Source organism: Oryctolagus cuniculus, chromosome 7 (genome assembly GCF_964237555.1).
Source record: "Oryctolagus cuniculus chromosome 7, mOryCun1.1, whole genome shotgun sequence".
Lineage (NCBI taxonomy): Eukaryota > Metazoa > Chordata > Mammalia > Lagomorpha > Leporidae > Oryctolagus > Oryctolagus cuniculus.
Genome location: NC_091438.1, coordinates 62710218 through 62732726, shown reverse-complemented (window position 1 = coordinate 62732726; position 22509 = coordinate 62710218). Strand labels below are relative to the sequence as shown.

The 22509-nt window shown below is 37.3% G+C and overlaps 1 protein-coding gene across 1 annotated transcript in view; it reads right to left on the bottom strand.

Annotated features, from left to right (window-relative positions):
- Positions 1–22509, bottom strand: part of VAV3 (vav guanine nucleotide exchange factor 3) — a 411833-nt gene that overhangs the window by 40108 nt on the left and 349216 nt on the right. The window contains exon 21 of the mRNA XM_002715817.5: positions 5385–5450. Coding sequence (XP_002715863.2) covers positions 5385–5450 — 66 coding nt within the window. The remainder of the gene's footprint in view (positions 1–5384; positions 5451–22509) is intronic.

Here is a 22509-nt window from a genome sequence, read left to right as displayed (position 1 = left end):
CACTTTGACCATGGCCTTGTCTAAATATGATCAGAGTCGGTGAACTCAGGGGACTTCCATAGCCTTGGCAGCTCATGACAAGAGCCTAGGGTGATTACTGAGGCCATAAACAAGAGTGTCAATTTGTTAAGTCAACAACAGGAGTCACTGTGCACTTACTCCTCATGTAGGATCTCTGTCCCTAGTATGCTGTACATTGAGATTTAATGCTATAACTAGTGCTCAAACAGTATTTTTCACTTTATGTTTCTGTGTGGGAGCAAACTGTTGAAATCTTTACTTAATGTATGCTAAACTGATCTTCTGTATATAAAGAGAATCGAAAATGAATCTTGATGTGAATGGAAGGGGAGAGGGAGTGGGAAAGGAGAGGGCTGCGGGTGGGAGGGACGTTATGGGGGGTAGTCATTGTAATCCATAAGCTGTACTTTGGAAATTTATATTCATTAAATAAAAGTTAAAAAAAAAAAAAGAAAAGGAGACTGGCAGGAGGAGGGTAAAAAACTTCAACAAATTCTGACTTGGGATGCCGTTAGCTGGTGAAAGGCTGGAAATCCAAATCAATTAAGGTGGCATAAAATACTGAAGTAAAACTCCATCCTGATGTGTCCTACTGTCTCCTTTTTATTCACAGGGTATATTCTTCTTCTTTTTAAAGATTTATCTATTTATTTTAAAGTCAGAGTTACAGAGAGGTAGAGGCAGAGAGAGAGAGAGAGAGAGAGAGAGAGAGAGGTCTTCCATCCACTGGTTTACTCAAATGGCCACAATGTCGGAGCTGTGCCTATCTGAAGCCAGGAGCCAGGAGCTTCTTCCAGGTCTCTCATGTGGCTGCAGGGGCCCAAGGCCTTGGGCCATCTTCTACTGCTTTCCCAGACCATAGCAGACAGCTGAACTGGAAGAGGAGCAGCTGGGAATAGAACCGGCCTCATATGGGATGCCAGCGCCACAGGTGGCAGCTTTACCTGATATGCCACAGCACCGGCCTCTCTCCTTTTCTTTTTAACGAGTTAAATTTTGTTTATTTATTTTACAGGCATAAGTAGGGAGAGGAGAGAGAAATAAAGAACATTCATTTCTGCTGTTCCCCCAAAAGCTCTCAAGGACTGGGGCTGTAAGCCAGGAACACAACCCAAGTCTCCTGTGTGGGAAGTAGGAATCTACTTACTTAGGCCATCACTGTTGCCTCCCAGGGTCTGCAGTAGTAGCAAGCTGGAGTCATGAGCCAGATCTCTGGAACTGAACCTAGTACTCTGATGTGGGGCACAGCTGTCTTAAACACTAGGCTATATGCACTCTCCAGGTAAGTATATTCTAATATGTGGGGATCCAGGGCTACCTCCTTGGTTATGATTTTCATAACCATATCATTTTTCATGTTATTGGCCCTCTCCATTTCTCTTATGAGTAGCCTAGGTCTTTGTCATCATATGTAAGATTGTAGATAATTTCATTATGAGTAATCTCATCTTCAAGCATATGGTTACTATTTTTTCCTAATGCCATTCTCTGATTAAATTTTGCTATGGACAGAGCATTTAAAAAATACTTAATTAATAAAAAATAGCATGTACATAGAATTTATACATAACTGTATCTGTGTATGTTATATATGTTTATCAACACATACATAGGGGCTGCTAGTGTTGTGGTGCAGTAGGTAAAGCTTCCACCTGCAATGCCAGCATCCCGTACAGGTACCAGTTCGTGTCCCAGCTGCTCTACTTCTGATCCAGCTCCCTGCTAATGGCCTGGGAAAAGCAGCCAAGGATAGCCCAGGTGCTTGTGCCCCTGCCACCATTTAGGAGACCTGGTGGTAGCTATTGGCTCCTGGCTTAGGCCTGGCCCAGCCCCAGGCATTGTGGCCATTTGGGGGAAGATCTCTCTTTCTTTCTCTCCTCTCTCTGTGTAACTCTAACTTTAAAATAAATATTAAAAAAGAAATATATATAGACACATGCTTTCTCGTGTATTAATTCTTTCAAACTTCGACCATACAGAAGCAAACTTTGTGTGTATTTGGCTATAAATGTCATTAGTTTATCTGTTGTTGGGAAAGCCAAGTTTTTAAGCTTATAGTAATTTTATCTCTAAACTTTTAACATATTATCCTTATTAGATATTATAGTTTCACATTCTAGAATCTCCACTTGACTCTTTTTTACAATTTTTATTTCTTTGCTGAGGATTCCTGTCTGTTCATTTTGAATGTATTTCCTTCGTGTCTTTGAGCACGACTGTAATAGCTGTATTTAAAATCTATTCCTGCTAATTCCATCATTGAGGCATTTCAGGATATATCATCTTTCAATATCTTTTCGGTATGGGTTACATTTTCCTGATTCTTGTATATTGAGTAATGTGTGATTGTATTTTGCACAATTTGAATAGTAAGCTGTCATTCAAAGTGAACCTCTCGATGCTGCTGTGTCTACATGGAGTGTTTTTTCTTTAAGCAGGCAGCTGAATTCTCCATTAAGTTATTTTAACCTGAGCTGAGTGGCTTAGAGTCTTTACCATGTAGCCAAAGAACTTGGGTAGTTTATACACAGCATTTGAGGTTACCTCTCTGATTCCTTCCTTTCTAAGATCCCCCCTTCCCTCTCCAGCTGCTGTTGTTGCTTCAAACTGCTACCCTGGTCCTTCAAATCAGAACTACAGTTTCCATCTGAATTCTAACCACTCTAAACTGCATAATCCAGTACTACTCTCGAGGTAGCCATAACCCGGGAACTCTTCTATCGTCATTCTGTTTCTCAAACTCCGATTCTCCTCCTAACCAGTACCTTCGGATAGTTTTTTGTTTTCCCCAAAGTTTATAGTGATTATCAGTGGGAGGACTGGCCCAATAGAAGTTACTCAACAATTATGAGTGGAAAATTCTTGTTGTTCTATTACTGCTGTGTTTATATCCCTTTATAAATAATTTTTCTCATGTTTTAATTTATTAAAATACTATTTCCTCTAGAATATCCTCTAGTTTTGTTACAACATGTCTAAGTATTGATTTAATATACTCTTCCTGATTCTCAAAATTAGTTTTAGCTTTTATTCTAGAAAGTTCTTAACTATTATCTATTTGAATATTGCTTCTCAATCATCTCTATTTTCTCCTTCTATTAGGTGTATTTGAATCTTTTCAATCCATTCTGCATTATATCCTCCAATTCTTCATATTTCTGGACTGTTCTTTGGGAAATTTCAAATTTTTCTTCCAATTTTCTATCCAACTGTGTCTGATATGCCATATAATGTGTCTATTAAGGCTTTCAGTTCAATTACTGTAACTGAGGCTTTGAAATATGCCCAGAAAATTGAACACTGTCTTGTTCTCCTTTTAGATTTTATTCCTTTTATTTCTTCAGTCATATTACATATAAAATTTTAAATTTACTATCTGATAATTCTGATACCAGCTATCGTTGTGGTCCAATTATATATTTTATTCTTCTTTCTGACCTTATTTAGCTCAAGGTGGTTTGTTTCCTCCTAAATTTAATGAGTCCAGACCGTATTTTTGTTCCCTGGGACTTTATCCATACAAATCCTTTGAGGACTATGAGCAGAAAGGTCCCATCACACAGAAAATTTATATTTTAAATCGGTAAACAATAAATATGGAATCATTTTAAACTACAATTCCAGCTTAGAATTACTTAGCCATAGAGCTTCTATGAATTCCAGCCCTACATCTGGGTAGTCTTTGGATTTAAGATTAGGAATTCTTAGGGAATACTGCATGCTCCCTCTTCTTTTTTTTCTCCATACAACCCAAAGACAACACCGAGATAGGTATCTTTTTCTGTGGGACTTTTTTCCCTAGTCCACCCACAGAGGGCTCCTGGATTCACAGAGATGCAAGTGTGCACTGTGCTGCGGCTGCAGGCTTTGTTGCCTGTCACCACACTGCCTGAGAGGATCTCATCTCTGGACCTCTAGAGTACTCAGTTCTAGATTCCTACCTGTATACCTCAGAACTCTGGGGAAGACTCGTACAGTGCATGTAAGAGAGGACCTTTTCCCCTCAGAACTGACTGCCCAGTACTACTCTTGGATCCCTGATAAACAACACACGCAGAGTCAGTGACCCTGTTTCCCAAACTCCCTCAAAGCTACTCACTACCACCCCACAGTCTTGTCTCTTGCTACTTACCTTCAGTTGACTTACCCTACTGTATAAAACAATCTGTAATTTCGTTAAACAAGCAGTAACAGTTATTAACTTTAAGCTATAAAACAACCAGATTTGTAATACTAAGAATAATGTCCAGTTCGAAACTCTAGGACCATTGAAATATAGCAAGAAAGTTTAAGGAGGATTTTGAGGTTGTTTTTTAAAGCAATCATCTCTACCACATTAATAAAAGAACTTCACTTACTTTTGGAGTCAATAACAAAACAACAAAGACCTTTGTGGAAAAATCTGCCCTAAATACAGTTGTGATTCTAAAAAATGTTACTCCAAATAGAAATGTATCAGTATCAAAAAGCATCAGAGTACATTTTATGATATATTCATCTATAGTATTATTTGAGTAAATATTCCTTAATTATCCTTTTATCTGTATTTGATATTTTTAGAAAATTTCATTATGACATTAATAAACAGTGATGACACAGGAAAGCATAGAAGATGTATTCAGAGATCAGACTGAGTACTTCATGGATTTCTCATCGTCTACCAAGCTTCCAACCATGCTCTCCCTGCAATGCAAGTGATTGGGAAAAGAGTAGGTCGTACCATTCTCAGCTCAGTAGGAACAGGGAAAGTTGTTCAATGCATCTAATCTGTAGCTTGAGTTTATTTCTTCTAAAACCTTTCAGAGAACTTAATCTTTTAAATTCTACTAAGATATATCTGCCTCTTTCATAAATACACTTTTGTTTATAACCTACAGCACTGTAGCACAGTAGGTTAAACCACTACCTGCAGGTCTGGCATCCTATGTGAGTGCAAGTTCAAGTTCTGACTGCTCTACTTCAGATCCAGCTTCCTGCTAATGAGCCTGAGAAAGCAGTGGAAGATGGTCCAAGTGCTTGGGCTCCTGCTCCCACATGGGAGACCCAGATGAAGCTCTTGGCTCCTGGCTTTGGCCTGGCCCAGCTCCAGTCATTGCAGCCACTTGGGGAGTGAACCAGCAGATGGAAGATTTCTGTGTGTGTGTCTCCTTCTCTCTAACTCTGACTTCAAAATAAATAAATCTTAAAAAAAAAAAACTGAAAAAAATTTTCTGACATGGAATCCTAATGAATTTGGAAAAATATGATCTGCTCAGAAAATGCAATCATTAAGGAGTGACTTGGCCAGTATGTTTATACATTCTTGCAAAATTAACCATAGTATCAAAAACATAACAAGAAAGAAATAAACTACTAGTACTCACACAAGGGGAGGGCTTCACAGCATCACTTGGGAAAAATCCAACTTCTCCAGATGCTAAATTTCTACCCTAAATTAGAAAAAAATCCAGAATTGAAATGAAATTTACTGTAAATGATAATCCCACAATGCTCGATAACAGTACTATTTCTTTGAATCCCAAGAATTATTTACATTTTGTATTCAGTCCTGGACATTCGCTTACTATGACACAGAAAAAGCAAAAGCAGCCAGTTTTTTTTTTTTTTTTTGTATTTATTTGAGATGCAGAAAGACACACAGACACACACACACACACACACACACACAGACACACACACACACTGTGCTCCCATGTGCTGCTTTACTCCCTAAGAGTCCACAATGGCCAGGGCTAGGACAGGCTAAAGCAAAAAGCTGGGAATTCGTCCAGGTCTCCCATGTGCATAGCAGGGACCCAAATATTTGAGCCATCACCTGATGCCTCCTAGGGGTCTACACTGACAGGAAGTTGGAATAGAGAGCTGGAAATTGAGCCTAGGCACTCCGATAAAAGAAACAGTCATCTTAATTGCTAGGCCAAACACCCAGTTCAGACAGTTTTCTTCCTTGTTAGACACTTAATAAGTGGTTTCATGTTGTGGTTATAAAATAAAGTTTATTTTTGAACATATCATTCAATTTTGTTACTGCTATATGTCTGATTCTATACAGAAATAATAGCATACTTTATCTTTCAATTTTAAATACATTAACACAAGTATTATACTGGTTTTGTGCAGGAATCAGGAAATAAGTTTAAATGGACACTATCAATGTGTTTAACAGAATATGTGAGTATATTCCTCTAATAAGGTGAGAAGAAACAGTGCTAAGGGTCAGAGATGGGGAAGAAGGGGAGAAAACAGGGGGAGAAGAAAGAGCGGTTTAGAGCAAAGGGGGAGAAAATTCAATAACCAAGCAGAGGAGATATTAATTTAGACAAGGCTCAAAAACTGCACTGTCCTTGCATAGCAAAAGACAAATATTCATTCATTCATTTATTCAACAGTCTTTGGTATTAGCTTGGTTAGATATTGAGGCAAATATAAAAATTGATAAAACAGTTCTTGCTTTCCCCTATATGTTGAGACCAAAGCATGTATATGTATAATAATGATACTATGGGAGTTAAAGATGGAGGAAGATCAAGGTTGGACATGAGGGGTGACTCCATAATCCATTCCAAGGGATGATGTACATACGTGTGGAAGTCACAGAGAGGGGGTTCTTGATATCAAAGGATTATGACTATCTTGGGAGGAAAAAAAATATACATATATGTAGAGAGAGAGACAGAGAGAGAAACACAGAAATTAGTGTAACCAGAAGGCAGGAAGAGACTGTCAGGAAAGAGAAAATCCAAGACTAGCGAGTTAATGCAGTGTGGTAACTGTCAGGTTGGAACAAATGTTTCTTTCTTCCAATTGTACTCACCGAGTGCTTTTCAGTGCTATGTTTTAAGCATGACATTGAGCTATCAGTAAATATATTTGGTGTCTATGCAACCAGCCAGAGCTTTATTCGTAAATGCACTGCAGTGCTACCTGAGTGTAAAATACAGGGGCGTGTGGGTGGGGATCCTAACTGAGTGGGCCCAGGAAAGAACAAGAATGATTTTTCAAAAAGCAACAGTAAGACATCTGAGTCTTCACTAAAGGAAATAAGTTCATTTTGCAGGGGAAATGCCCAAAGATGGTTTACATAATGTTCTTTCCAAACTACATTTGAAACGTATCAACAAATGAGAAAATCTTGGCTCTTACAAGATGGTGAACTGTCAACACTCATTCTTCATTAGAACTGCAAAAGGTCTTAATCTACAGGATGCAGAGTTCAGGAGAAGCAGTGATTTTGGGACTGTGCATGATGGCCAATGTAATAACTATTTACTATCTCAGAACAAAATCAACACGGAGCCGTTAATCTACATTGATACTTTTACTCTGTCCTCCTCCAAAACTCAGTCCACATATCACCTGTTCAGTTACGTCTTCTATAAAACCTTTGTGGAGCTGCAGGTCCAGGAGAATCCCATGCCTGCTCCCTCACTGCACCCTCGCCTACTCTCCATAGTACATAAAGAAGGAGGACCTTTGCAAAACCTACCAGGGCATTAAAAAACATTGTGGAAAACTGGAATTAAAAGTTTATTTTGTTACGAAATGTTTTAAATCTATGTACACCTTTTTCATGGTACACATTTTTCATGAACTTTTTGAAGATTCTTTCATATGTATGGACTTCACTTTTTTTTTTTGGTACCAAAATAAACTTATTTCTTACTTTCATTTTCCATGAGCTTCTTGAAGCTTCCTCATATTACCAATAGTACATGGTCATCTCCACTACTGGACCAGGAGTTCTTTGTGATCAGGAAAAACATCTCTGTCAATTTCTGTATAACCCAATGTGGACACGTGGTAGGCATGTAATAAATGCTTCTGAATTGAGACTTTGCTCAATGTGATATTCTCTTGTCAACATGCCTCTTCATCAAAAATTTCCAGAGGGCAGGCATTGTGGTGCAGTGGGTAAAGCCCACTGCCTGGGCTGCTGGCATCCCATATGGGTGCCAGTTTGAGACCTGGCTGCTCCACGGACCAGGCTGATCCAGCTGATCCAGCTCCCTGCTAATGCACCTGGAAAGACAGCAGAAGATGACCCAAGTATTTGGGTCCCTGTGCCCATGTGGGAGACCCAGAAGAAGCTCCTGGCTCCTGACTTTGGCCTGGCCCAGCCTTGGTTGTTATAACCATTTGAGGAATAAACCGGTGAATGGAAGAACTCTCCCTCCTTCCTTCTCTGTAACTCTTTAAAATAAAATTAATCTTAAAATTTTTCAAAAAAAAAAAATCCTGTTTTCATAAACACAAGCAATAGAAAGCACTAAGCTACCTCTTCTGTATGCAAATGTCCATATGTTGACCTTCCTTGACATTTTCTACAAGGACTGTGTGTTGGGGAGCACAGTGTCACAAAACCACTAAAATGAAGGGAGAACAAAAGGATGAATGGGAATTACAATCATCTTAGATGGTAGAGAAAGGGGCCATGATTATATAAGAAATGCTCTAAAACTGGTCACTTGCCATCCAAGTACCAAAAAAAAAAAAAAAAAAAAAAAAACAAACCAAAACCCAATACATTTGAACTATTGTGGGTAAACCAGTACACTTGGTCATTTTATCAAAAACCATTTTGTTCTTTCTCCACTTCAAAGGCACTATTACAGACCACTTCGGAGTGGGGGAAACTCACTAAACTCGCTGCCATGGTCATTCTGCATTGCTTTCTTCTTAAGGAAATGCTTTAGCAGTGCAGGTTACAGTTCCTCAATGACCATAGGCATCCCTTAGATGACATAAAGCAAGATATTATTCAACAATTCTCAATGGTGAATTCTTACAATTCCTCACTTACTCTTAAGAGATGTCAGTTTTAGGTAAGGGAGATAAAATGTGCTATATTCAATGATTTCCACTTATTAAGGAAATAACTACCCTATGACATTTGGAAGATTCAAAACAAAGCAATATGTAGGAGGAATGTCTTTGGTTCCTTGGTAGATGTGCGTGGGATGTACATTGGTAACTCATTAATACTAATGGATGCAGCAGCTGTTAATCCCTGACACATGAATGGCACAGCAGACTGTAACTATGAAATAAACCATCTTCAAAGCCTTTGGTTTAGTGGCCTTTTGTGATGATTTATCTAAGAGACTCGACTAACCTTGATGAGCAACATGTAACTGAATTTCCTCCTTCTTTACATTCCTCTGTGGGCATTTCATTCTGGCTCAGATAATCAGCCTGTCATCCCTTGCACACCTATTACAAATGCCAGAGATAGGGAATCATCTTTCAGTTATCCTCGTGTCTGATATTTGTTCTGGGAGTCTCTCAACATCTTCAAGGTCAGCCTGAAAACATTCTCCTTCATACTCAAGTGTCATCTAATATACCATATGTGCTATCTTTATATGCATTTATTCTGCAGGGCGTCTCTGTACTGTGTGATGGAGCTTTTGTAAAACTAATAGTACAGGATGGGCCATTTTTATAAAAATACTGTTTTTGGAAAGTACCTGAGAAAATGGGCTATGGGTTGCAAATAATAATGAGAAAAGATGTGCCTTTATAATTTTCATTAATTAGAACACAGAAAATTATAATTCATAAAATAATGTTGCTTCTCCTGAAAAGCAAATAGCTTCCTGTAGGAAAACATATCAAACTAAAATTATTGACAATTTTTTCTGAAATTCTTTACCATCATAAATATAAATGCACTATTAAGTATGTATTTATTCCTAAATGACTTCAAGTTTTAATTAAACCTCATTTTTCTTCAAGAAAAATCCACCACGAATTGTAATAAATTTAAAGTACTTTAGAAACTACTTCTGCAGAGGAAAACATTGATGTATGCCAGGAAGGCAGAGCTAAAACTGCATTTTTAAATCCAAAAGACAAGGATTGCTTAAAATGACAGAAGTATCCTCCAAAAATCTTAATCGTAAATTGCTTGGCACCTAACTTTGTAAAAAGGAGGAAGAATTGCTTTAAGAAAAATACAGTGTCTCTTCCCTGTGGCTCATTTATCCCCTTAATACTACCTGGATTGGAGCTTTAATGCACTCCTGGAATCACACTGAACAATTTGAAACAGATGTGGAATGCTGACTGTAAAAGGGACAGATTAATGGTTATTCATGAAAGATTGGAAAGTCTTCCAAGTTACAATGCCCTAAACACTCTCAACATATGCAGGATGGTGCCGTGGGGATTACTAAGCAATTTGTTATGCGTGGGTAACGGCCAGGGTGACTGTCACCCTGCCCAGTCACTTTGCCTCTGTCAACAACACACCGCTTAAGTGGAGGGGAAGAAAGAAACACACAGAATGATCACGGATTGAGGGAATACAGGTGAGTATACATACGACATAGGTTACAGACTGGATGGGCAGATGGAAGGATGAATAGAGACAGAAGCACTGGATTATGCTGAACTGGCCTGTGAAGACATACAATGGAAAAGGGGAGACGATCAGGAAAAGACCAAGTCTGAACCAGCCTCTGGTAAGCAGTGGTTTGTGTTCTCAACTGCAGCCACGTTTGTAACCACCATCGTCACTCAGGGAGATGTCAGAGCAGGTTCTTAGAAAACACAGACAGGCAGGAGCATAGGGATGTGGCATCAGAAGAGCCTGTTCTATTCCTAGCTCTGCTATAAAAAGCTGTGTAACCTTAGGCAAGTCTCAATGGTAAAACAGGAATGAAGATAAGACCTACCACACACACCTTAGCAGGCTGTTACAAGGATCACAGAATTAATATGTGTGAGAGCACTTTGTGAATGTCCCATACTTATTTTCTATTTCACCCATAATATTGCTGTTTGATTATTCTCAATCAGTTCTTTTATTTCTGAATTTTCACTTTTGTCTCAATCATGTTGATGCAACAGAAATGCTTAATCTTGCACATAATCCCAGCAGTCTCCTTACATTTAAGCAAACTTGTTAAACCATAAATAATGTAGACTCCCGTATCACTTTCACCTGAATAAGATGTATTGTATTTCAGATAGTTTATTTTTTAACTGAAAACCTTTATTGCAAGTACACATATTCCTTCATTGTTAATTATCTACTAAGTGGAGGACAAGATATATGTTTCTTACTAGTGAACCTTGAAAACTCGCCAGGCATAAATGTATGTGGTTGTACTGAATGACTATCATAATAATTTCCAAAATATTCTGAACACAATGCCACAAAAGCATAGTCCATATACTTTTGATATTCCTTAGGCAAAAGAGCATAGGATCTTTTTATTTAACTTTTATCCCATATATAAATGTTAAAATTCAAGTTTCAAAAGACCATGGAATTTACATTTCTGGTATAGTTCATATGTAGTTAAGTGGCTTTCATAGGCTTAGAATTCTGAATAACTAAACAAGTTGCATGCACCCTGGTCTAGGATCTTTGAGATAAATTTATTTTCAATTTGTATGCGTTTATCCTTGCACCAAGTTATCAAAATAGATTTCAAAAGCTTCGATTTTATATTTGATGATTTCTTCAATTCTTAACAAAATTGTTTGTGTTTACTATATCTCTGAAATTTTGGCAGATGGAAGTGTCCAAAAAAAAAGACTTAAGAAATTTTAAAAATATTCTAAAAAGCCATAAGCTGTGTTTCTACACTTACTAGATGTGAGATGAATATAGCAGTGAATAAGGCTTTGTGGAATATTTTTACTATTATTTTAAAAAATGTACTTGGTGGGGTTCCTGTATTTCTCCAGCAAGAGAGAGGATGCTGATCATGAATGTCTTTAGAATTTTTCTGTAGTTTCAGTGGGCAAGACCTTATTGTACATGATGCCATGCTGAACTGTAATAATATAAATGTATTTTTCTTGTGAAAGAAACAAGAGAATGCTTTGACAATGGTTAAAGAAACTCAGCAAGCAAAACCCAGTCTGCATGTAAGGTAAGCCAAATCTCAAGTGGGCCCTCCACACAAAATCTGCACAGAACAAGGCACTATCATATCTTTGGTGAAGTCCTGGAAGGGAAGAAGCCATATAACAAAATAAGCTAAGCTGGAAAAGTCCAAAGAAATTTGTTTCCCTAACTCTGGCAGACAATAAATATTTATCCTTACTGATTTTAATCATCACTAACCACAAGGAAATATCTTGAACAGCACTTTATATATTAAATGCTTACGGTAGCATTAGCAATTTTAAAGAATGTTACTTTTCTACTAAGACTAGAATCAGTGCTTTAAAATGTATTGGTTTCATCTGCAAAGAGGGATAGTTTGACTTCTTCCTTCCCAATTTGTATCCCTTTAATTTCTTTTTCTTGCCTAATGGCTCTGGCTAAAACTTCCAGAACTATATTGAAGAGCAGTGGTAACAGTGGGCATCCCTGTCTGGTACCAGATCTCAGTGGAAATGCTTCCAACTTTTTCCCATTCAATAGGATGATGGCCATGGGTTTTTCATAAATTGCTTTGATTGTATTGAGGAATGTTCCTGCTATACCCAATTTGCTTAGAGTTTTCATCATGAAAGGGTGTTTTGTATTTTATCGAATGCTTTCTCTGCATCTATTGAGATAATCATATGTTTTCTCTCCTGCAGTTTGTTAATGTGGTATACAGTTAGAAACGTGCCAGGGGATTCCAATTCAATCCCATCAAGGTGGCATGTACCAATGCCATCTCACTAGTCAAAGTGATCAATTTCAGTTCACAATTGATCATAATGATAGGTCTAAGAGTCAAAGGGATCACACAAACAAGCCTAGTGTCTGCTAATACTAGCTGATAGAATAAAAAAGGGAGAGAACAATCCAACATGGGAAGTGAGATACACAGCAGACTCATAGAATGGCAGATGTCCTAAACAGCACTCTGGCCTCAGAATCAGCCCTTAAGGCATTCGGATCTGGCTGAAGAGCCCATGAGAGTATTTTAGGCATGGAAAACCAAGACACTCTGGAAAAAAAAAAAAAAAAAAAAAAAAAAAAAAAAAACCAAACCTAAATGAAAGATCTCTGCAAGTGAGATCCCAGTGGAAAGAACAGGCCATCAAAGAAGGAGGTATCTTTCTCTGAAAGGAGGAAAGAACTTCCAGTTTGACTATGACCTTGTCTAAATAAGATCGGAGTTGGCGAACTCAAAAGGCTTCCATAGCCTTGGGAACTCATGACTACAGCCTAGGGAGATTACTGACGCCATAAACAAGAGTGTCAATTTGTTAAGCCAACAACAGGAGTCACTGTGCACTTACTCCTCATGTAGGATCTCTGTCCTAAATGTGTTGTACAATGTGAATTAACACTACAACTAGTACTCAAACAGTATTTTACACTTCGTGTTTTGGTTTGGATGCAAACTGTTGAAATCTTTAATTAATATATACTAAATTGATCTTCTGTATATAAAGATAATTGAAAATGAATCTTGATGTGAATGGAATGGGAGAGGGAGTGGGAGATGGGAGGTTTGCGGGTGGGAGGGAAGTTATGGGTGGGGAAGCCATTGTAATCCATAAGCTGTACTTTGGAAATTAATATTTATTTTAAAAAATTAAAAAAATAAAATGTATTGGTTTTACAATATATACAAGGCACTGTGCTATGTGCTAGGTGACTAAAATTCAATAAATGCAACCACCATCTTCAAGAATCTCATTCAGATAATGTCATTTCCTCAATTTGCTTTTACTTTACTTTTGATTTATTTTTGTAAAGTTTTTTTGAATTTTATGTCATAAATAAACCTTATAAGGTATTATTAGAAAGTTGAGAATATGATGATGAATTCCTGGCCTTCTAATCTTCGGTAAGTCATTTAAAATTTCTTGCTTTCAATATCCTCATCTCTGAGATGAGAGCTTCACCCAAGGATCCCCAATGGTGTCTTCACCACCACAATTCTTTATTTACGTATACTTTTCCCAAGGATCTTCAATTCTCTGGTCACTTACTACTGGCCATTATTTATTTAATCCACAAATTCTTTATTATGGATAATTTTTGCAGTAATTTAACCTAGTTGCTTTTATTTACAGAAGAGGACATGTTAATGTATAGGAGTCTTTTTTAAACTTTTATTTAATAAATACAAATTTCCAAAGTACAACTTTTGGATTATAGTGGCTTTTTCCCCCCATAACCACCCTCCCACCTGCAACCATCCCATCTCCCACTCCCTCTCCCATCTCGGAGTCTTAATGATCTTCATTTTAACTCCATGTGAAGACATCTACTTGCCAAAGTGTATACAGGACAGACCTCTTAGAAATTACATTCATTCATTCATTCATTCAGGAATTGGGATTATCATGAGTAAATTCACTATATAATCTGTTGAATTATTTGGCTCACAGTCTAAACAGCAGGTGCACATTTAAACCCCTTTTGGTATCAAGTCAATAGTCCAGATTGACAAACCACCAAAAATATTCAGTGACTGACACAAACTTCTAGTAATTATAATAGAATGTAAATTATATGGTAAAATAACAGAAGAGTTTCTCAGAACTGTCCCCATAAAATGTTACTCTTTCACTTTCCAGAAAAGAAGAGATAGTATGTCTCTATGTGAATTTCTGCTTAGGTGACATTATAATCTACATTATCCCCTGCATTAAACATTGGAAAAATACAAGATTTAGTAACCAAAAATGCCATCTTGAAAGTTAACAATTAGGTCCTCACCCACTTTGTCAGGAGGTTTGCCAACTCCCAGAATACAGTCTGTACACTTGGAAGCATTCCTGCAAACTCAGTTTATAATCTATTCAATCAAAGCCAGTTGGCAATCACCCAGGGAAAACGTTTCTCACAGGCCTTTACTAATGTCTATTATCTTCTATCCTCATGTCTCTCAAGGCCTTCGTCTCCTACTGCAGTCACATGCTGCCTTTTTCTCCTTTCCTGTAATTAGGGATCCTGATACCCTCAGGGTCAAAAAATCCAATAAAAACAAAGGCTTCAAATTAAAGGCTATACAAGCGTACTTCAAAAGGTTCGTGGAAAATGGAACTGAAAGATAACTTTATGTTGGTGCAAAAAAATTTGAAATCCAGGCTAAGGGGAATCTTCCAAAAGTTCATGAAAATGTATTATTACCAAAAAAAAAAAAAATAAACAAATAAAAACAAAAACAAAAAACAAAACCCTATACATTGATTTCAAAATTTTGCTGCACCAACATGAACTGATTTTTTATTCCATTTTCCCACAACATTTTTAAAGTGCTTCCATGCTAACCAAGTAAGCCTTTACACTTTCCTCTTGGTTTTTAACCCCCACATCCACGATCTCAAGTCTGCCTTGACGTCTCCTGATGGACAGGCTAATACACCAGCCAGTGGTGAGCAGCAGTGTAGAAGAAAAGCCCAGGTGAACTGAGGAGCACCCTGGAGCTGTACTCCATCACTGCTAAAAAGGTGTAACTGCCACAACAGCACTGAATTTGGAACTTCACAAAGAAATACCCGCCGGTAAGAATCTGAATTGGGAAAAACATATCAGTTGCACAGATGCTGATTCCGGTCCATAAGCCCAAAGCAGTGAGTCTTTTGGTAATGATGTCTGTTTTAAAAGGAGATTAGGTTATCTGTTTTATATATATATATATATATATATATATATATATATATATATATATATATATATATAATGTTCTTATTTGTCTTTGATTATCATGCAGCCTGAATCTTGAATTTTAGATCAAGAGGGGAAAATAAACACTTTCATAAAATTTACTGGACCTAATATTCTTGTGTGATCTAGATAGATTAGAGAAGTCTCCTTGTAAACTGGAGCAGAGTAAAAGAATGTTTCAAAGTGACTGACTTCTAAGGCTGCAGGGAGAGGTGTGGGGAGGAAGGACCTACTAATTCCTCCCGGCCACACCTCCCTTCTCCAGCCCTCAGATGCTGGAGCCAGGCTACGAGTCATGGCACAGATCACACAGGTTCTCACTCACATGCCCTTGGCAAGGGTTGTTTTCTGTAAACCCACCTGCTTCCCTCCACCTCTCCTTGAGGTATCTGAGGCCTTCCTCATCCAAAGGGCTCTGAAAAAAGGGCTCACAGGTTTCAGCTTGATATGTATATAAATCAGTCCTTCCAGTGGGAATCATCACTTGCACTTTTATGTAGAATTATGAAGTGACAAGTTTTATCTCTGATTAAAGAAATTAAGCACTGAGTGTAAGAATTATGGGGGCACAATAGTCTTCTACGAGCCCTATATGTCAGTGGGACTCTTGGCATTAAATAAAATTAAATAACAAGCAAAATACCAGATAATCGTTTTCCCACTTCTGAAAAATGAAACTTAGCTTCTACAATCATTATTATACAGAAGTACATTTTCTTCCTTTTCAATTTTCTTTCCCATTTCTTTCTTATAATTCTCACACCTCTGTAAGTCATTTAAGTACTAATATTCCCATTTTATAGATGAGGGATCAAGGTGAGGATGAAACTTTAATTCACCTTAAGACTATTCTGGGAGAACAAAGATAAATCTAAATCAGACCAGATGAACATTTCACCATCTTTCAAACCACTTCATACAGTAAGACTTGAGTTAATAAACAATGAACTTGAAACCTTGTAAATAACATATTATGGAACTAGTATTGTGGAATATTCATTCTACACCTGCAGCCTAAATGTCTATTTTCTTCTAGGCACTGGAGACAAACAGATGGAAGTCATAGTCTTATCTTTGTGGAGTGCTCAACCAGGCAGGAAGCAGGATGAAGGCTGGGGGGGGGGGGGTTCTTGGTTCCAAGAAGATCCAAAAGAAGGTGAATATAGTACTGTGCCTTGATGGTAAGGGTTTAGCTGAGACAATGAGAGTAGAAAGGAACATCCAGGTAGAGGGTAAAATACACATACATGGTGGAGATTTGAGAAAACCCATTCCTTGTGAAAAAGATCTCCCTAATCCAACTCTTCAATTTTTTTCCAGCTCAAAGTGAGTAAAATACACCTCTCTCTATTTATTTAAATCTCCTGGGTCATATCTGTTTGAACAGTAAATAGAACAGTATTTTGAAGAGGCAGGAGTTGTGGTGTAGGCAAGCAAAGCCATTGCCTGTGATGCTAGCATTTCTTATGGGCACCAATTCGTGTCCTGGCTGCTCCATCTCCAATCCAATTCCCTGCTAATGGTCTGATAAAAATTAGCAGAAGATGGTCCAATTGCCTGGGCCCCTGCCATTTATGAAGGAGATCCAGAAGAAACTTCTAGCTCCTGGATTTGGCCTGGCCTACCATTGGCCATTATAGCCATCTGGGAAATGAACAAGTGGACAATCTTAAAAAACAGAGAGGAAAAAAGAAGAAGATTTCTGCGGAAAGTAAAAATTCTTGACAAAGTAAACTAAGACTAGGACCACTCACTGTTCACTCACTACCAGTGTCCCAATTGCTGGGATGAGGGAAATGGAGAATGAACAGCTTGCTGTTCATGGCCACGTCCTGAACTACATGTCCACCAAGTTCTTCTCAGGACTCGCTGTGACCAGGAATGCTTTTCTCCCGAGAATGTATGAGTTCCTGTCAAGCTCACATCATTTCCTGACTTTTCATTGTTTCTTGTATGACTCTTCCCCTGAAGCAAAAACTCAAAAGAACTTTAAAAAGCAAAAATTATCGCATAGAGCAATGTTTTGTTTCCTGGTTTTTCTACCCAAAAAGAACTAACTGGCCATCAAAATGTGTTTTCTTTAGATGTGTTAAAAAAATAAAACAACTCTTCTGAAACAAAGGTAGAGTGATCTAACATACAGAAATAAAGTAAGAGACAAAAGTCTGGAAGAGGCTCTAATTTTAATTCTGTAACTGCCATGCTATGGATAGGGGATGAATCTGGCCCTTTAAGCCCACAGAACTAAATGAGGGTGACAAGATTTTTCCATTTATCCTCTTTATGGAGATCTCTGTAAATTAATCAGAATGTGTGTAAAAACATTTTCACTCCTTAGACTAAAGATCATGTAGATGCATGATTTGGAACTGTGAAGTATCACAACTGTTTTCTAGGTTATTTAACTTTCATTGTAGATAAAAATACATATATTTTTGGCACGGATTACAGTTCTACTGCTTATAATTGCCTCTTGGTTCCAATTAGCTTACAAAATTCTCCCAGTGGAGTATCTGGAGATTCATAAATGACAATGGAGAAAAATAAAGTCCTGTGATATAGGATATGGAATCATAATCGTTTCCTAAACTTTATTCTAAGAAGGAAATATACAAAGCATGCTATTGTAAAAGAAATCTTTGATGGCATGGCTTGAGTTGACATTTACCGTTTTCTTTCTATTGCTCTCCCTTCTCTGGTAAGTATAATCTGTTATCTTTCTTGAGAAAACAAAGTTCCTAATACAATCTCTTCCAGCATGAAGGATGTTCTCTGCTGTTATTAAGCCTTTATTATCATGTATTTTAACAAAGACCTATAAGCAACAGGTTTACCCCTAAGCAGTCAATGACACTGTTATACTCAGTGAAAACTATGGCTTACACCTGCACTAAGAAATGTACCCTAAATGGCCAATTTCCTATTTTATATTCATTTCAGTTGAAGACAATTTTATAGAGCTTTCAAGGAAAGGAAAAGAGAAAAAGAAGACAAAGAAAAAGCTGCCAGAATGAATTCCTTCAATGCAAAGACTGAACAGAGCACATTTTTACAGCTCAATTGACAATTCATTGTTTGAAAGAAGTTATAATGAAAATGCAGAGCCCATTCACTTCAATAGCATTAGAAATTACTGTTGTTATAATAATAATAATATAGACTAGACTAATAGCTATTCAAAGAAAGAAAGTTCCTGAAAGATAGTAGAGGCTAATTTGTATTCTCTGGACATAGAATATATAGAAAACATGACAGTCTATAACAAAATCTGACTTTCCACATTAATGAGTGAAGTGATACACTTGGGAAAAAAAACAGGATATAAAGTTTAGAAAGCACAAGTTGTTGAAAATTTCCAAAGAAGACAAAGCACTTAGCTAGTACAAAAGATATTTCTGAAATGCAAATGAAGGCCATAGTAACATCACAGTAAGTATTCTAGATTTTTACCTACAGGCTTAATACTAGATTTATTTGACATATGATTTTAAAAACTCTTAATATAAAACTCAAACTAGAGACCAAGTGCATCCCCTATCCTGAACTTTAATATTTCAATAGGTCATTAATGCTATGAGGTTGGTACCTGGTTGTCTGTTTCCTGGTCCTAACAATATGAATCACAGCCAGGCACTCAGTAGGTACTTTCTAAGTATTTGGATGGTAGGTGGAAGGATGAATAAGAGTTACAGCTTAATGCTCACTATGCTAGAATTCCTCCTTATATTTTTATTTTATATGCTGTGATTATAATTACTTCCACTTTACAGATGATAGATGTAAAACTGAGGCCAACAGAGTGTTTAAGGTCATGCTGCTAGCAGATGGCAGAATCAATAACTACTACTCAACAAAATGTACTATGATTTTCCAAATTCTAGTGCAGGAAAGAAAAAACACTCTATCTTGCTTCTCTGGTACTAATTATGTGCAATCTCAAATAAGATTGGATAAGGATCAAAAAGAAGTGCTGAAAAGCTATGTTCTCACATGCAATTTAAAAAAAATTCCCAGTTGAACAGTCACATAATTTAGGGTGTAAACCATAAAGTACATGCCTTCTTTTGACTTGTACTCTTCAGCAAATTATCATACATGGAACCACTGTGAACACATCTACAGACCATATGACTCTGAAGTATCAACCAGTACATTTCTTCATACACTTACACCCAACATGGAGAAAAGATTTTTGCTCAGGATTTTTAAAAGCATGCCACTCAAGATCATGTCATTTTGTAAGTGCAGTCTCAAGCTAGTTTCTTACATGTATCTTCCCCAAGTCCACTCTGAAACAAAAGCTAATTTTATTAAGACAGCATTGAGACATTATAAGAAATGGAATACTTTTTAAATCAAAGAGAATAAGTTCAGTAGGAAGTTTGTGGCAAATACATTTTTATTGTACACTAATTCTTTGGAAATATATCCTTTGTGTAGCACCTATCATAAAGTATTGAGTTCATTGTATTATTTTGTTTTGTAGCTATGCTTAATAAATTAGTTTACTCTCTATGACCAAATAGTGAGCATGGGATAATGCCCATAACTACAATGGAGTCTTATTAACTGAATCATCTAATTAACGGCTCACGTTAGATTTATCTTGGGTTTAGTACAAATTACTCATGCTTGGGTTCAACCCAAGTCATCTGTATATTGATCTTCAAAAGTCAGTGTGCACTGACATAATTACAAAGGCCCCCCTAAGTGATTCAGTGAGGATTCTGTACATTGGTCTGGTCCAGCCCCCTTCATGTAACATATAAAAAACTAAGCTACGGAGTGAGTGAACGACTTGACCCATGACATCTTGCTCTCTTGCTGCAAATGAATGACCTGAATCCAGTATTTCTCACTCTGTCACTGTTTCTTTTATTAAGGCTAGAGTTTGTTAACTAAAAACCCTTTGATTGGCTTAAAGGTATTCATAAGACAATCCTAACTTAAGTTACATGCATGTTACAAACACCAGATGAACTTTTAACACGTCTGAAATGTCAAACATACCACAAGCTGCCAGCATGCATGAATGTTTCTCCTGAAGACAGGAGACCTAATGTCAAACCACTGACTGGAGCTGATAATTGAAGTGTGAGCAGTGTCTGAGCAGTGAATACAGAGTTGGCACCTGATACATACTTGCTGATCTGAAATAAATGTGCTAATTGTTTTTCTCTGTTCTAAACACTAACCTTATTTTTCCCTAACCATTACACACCCCCGGCTCCCCCTATAAAGACACATACACACTATCACTCGAGAACTCTCATTCTCCCTACAATTCTCCAGAGTATTTCCAAAGCTATTCTACCATCACACCAGAAAATCTTCATGTTTCCAGGCAGCTAAGAGGAAATAACAACTAATAATGTCTTTCTTTTTGTCTAGAAAGAATAGAAGACAGCACAATTTAGTAAAAGGAGTACTTAGGGTGGTTGTCACAGAGCTTGAATTATAATCTGTATGCTGTGAGGACTAAATGAAATAATGAATCTGAAAACACCACTAAAAAATTGAAAGCACTATCTAAACCTAATGTGATAAAAAAAAACAAATGAGGAAAATGAAAAAAGGATACTACACAATTTTTTACAATTTTTTTACAAGTCTAAGTTATTGGTAAAAAAATCTCTGTACCTATTTCAAAATCAATAAGTAAATATTTTTTTAAAAAAGAAAGGAACAGGGACTGAAAAATAAGAGGCCCCCCAAATTCTCTCTTAAAATAAACGCCTCTAAGCACATACTGTGCATGTTTCCAAGATTCCTGCTGACCTAATTCTACAACTTTCAGAATGATCTCAAGGATATTATAGTATCTTATACACTTATATCACCAAAATCTTCAACACTTAGTGCTTGGCTTGACTACTTCAGTGCCTTTCTCTACAACAAGAGATTGGAACTGATTGGTTTTCAATATCATGGGGAACTGCTTAAAAATCAGCTTATTCTTAGAACTGCTAGACAGCTTCAGAAATGTGTTTTGGCTGTGGTACATTGTTACTCTGCAAGTATTCAATTGGCAAAGTCCACATTCTTTGTACCTGGGCTGGTGCATGTTATTTTAAGATTTATTTATTTATTTGAAAGGCAGACTTGTACACACATACACACATACACACACACACACAGAGAAAGAGAGAGACAGAGAGAGAGAGATCTTCCATCTGCTGTTTTGCCCCCACTCCCCAAATGGTCACAAGGGCTAGGGCTGGGCTAATCTGAAGCCAAGAACTAGGAGCTTCTTTAGAGTCTTCCACATGGGTACAGAGGCCCGTGTACTTGGGCCATTTTCCGTTGCTTTCTCAGGCACATTAGCAGGGACCTGGATAGGTAGTGGAGCAGTTGGGATTCGAACTGGTACCTATAAGGGATGCCCACATGGCAGTCAGTTTCATCTGCTACACCACAGCGCCAGCCCTGCAGGTCATATTTTTAACCAACAGCAGAAGTAATTTGGCACCAGGTCTATATGTAACACTTAAGAAGGTCTGGCACCTTCTGCTTTTATACCACCCATTACATAAATCTAAATAATAAATTATGGAAAATAACAAACTGTTGTATAATAAACACAAAGTGAGATGCTGTCACAAACTTGATGGTAGTAAAATAAGCCCAAGAAACTGGTTTCTTTAGAATCAGAGACAGCTACCTTCTTATCTTACAGAGCACATAAGCCTCACTCACCTCCCTTAAGAAGTTTAATCACGGATAACATGATTAACGAGGATGCAGCAGTTTGTGGTAGGGAAGAATTCTTGAATTCTAGGGCAAGAGTTCCTAGGTTTGAACCCAGCTCTGCCAAGTTACTGTCATGTGATTTTGGGCAAGTCACCTAACTTACAGTGCCTCAGCTGGCTCATCTATAGAATGAGTATAATAACACTAACACATTTTTATAG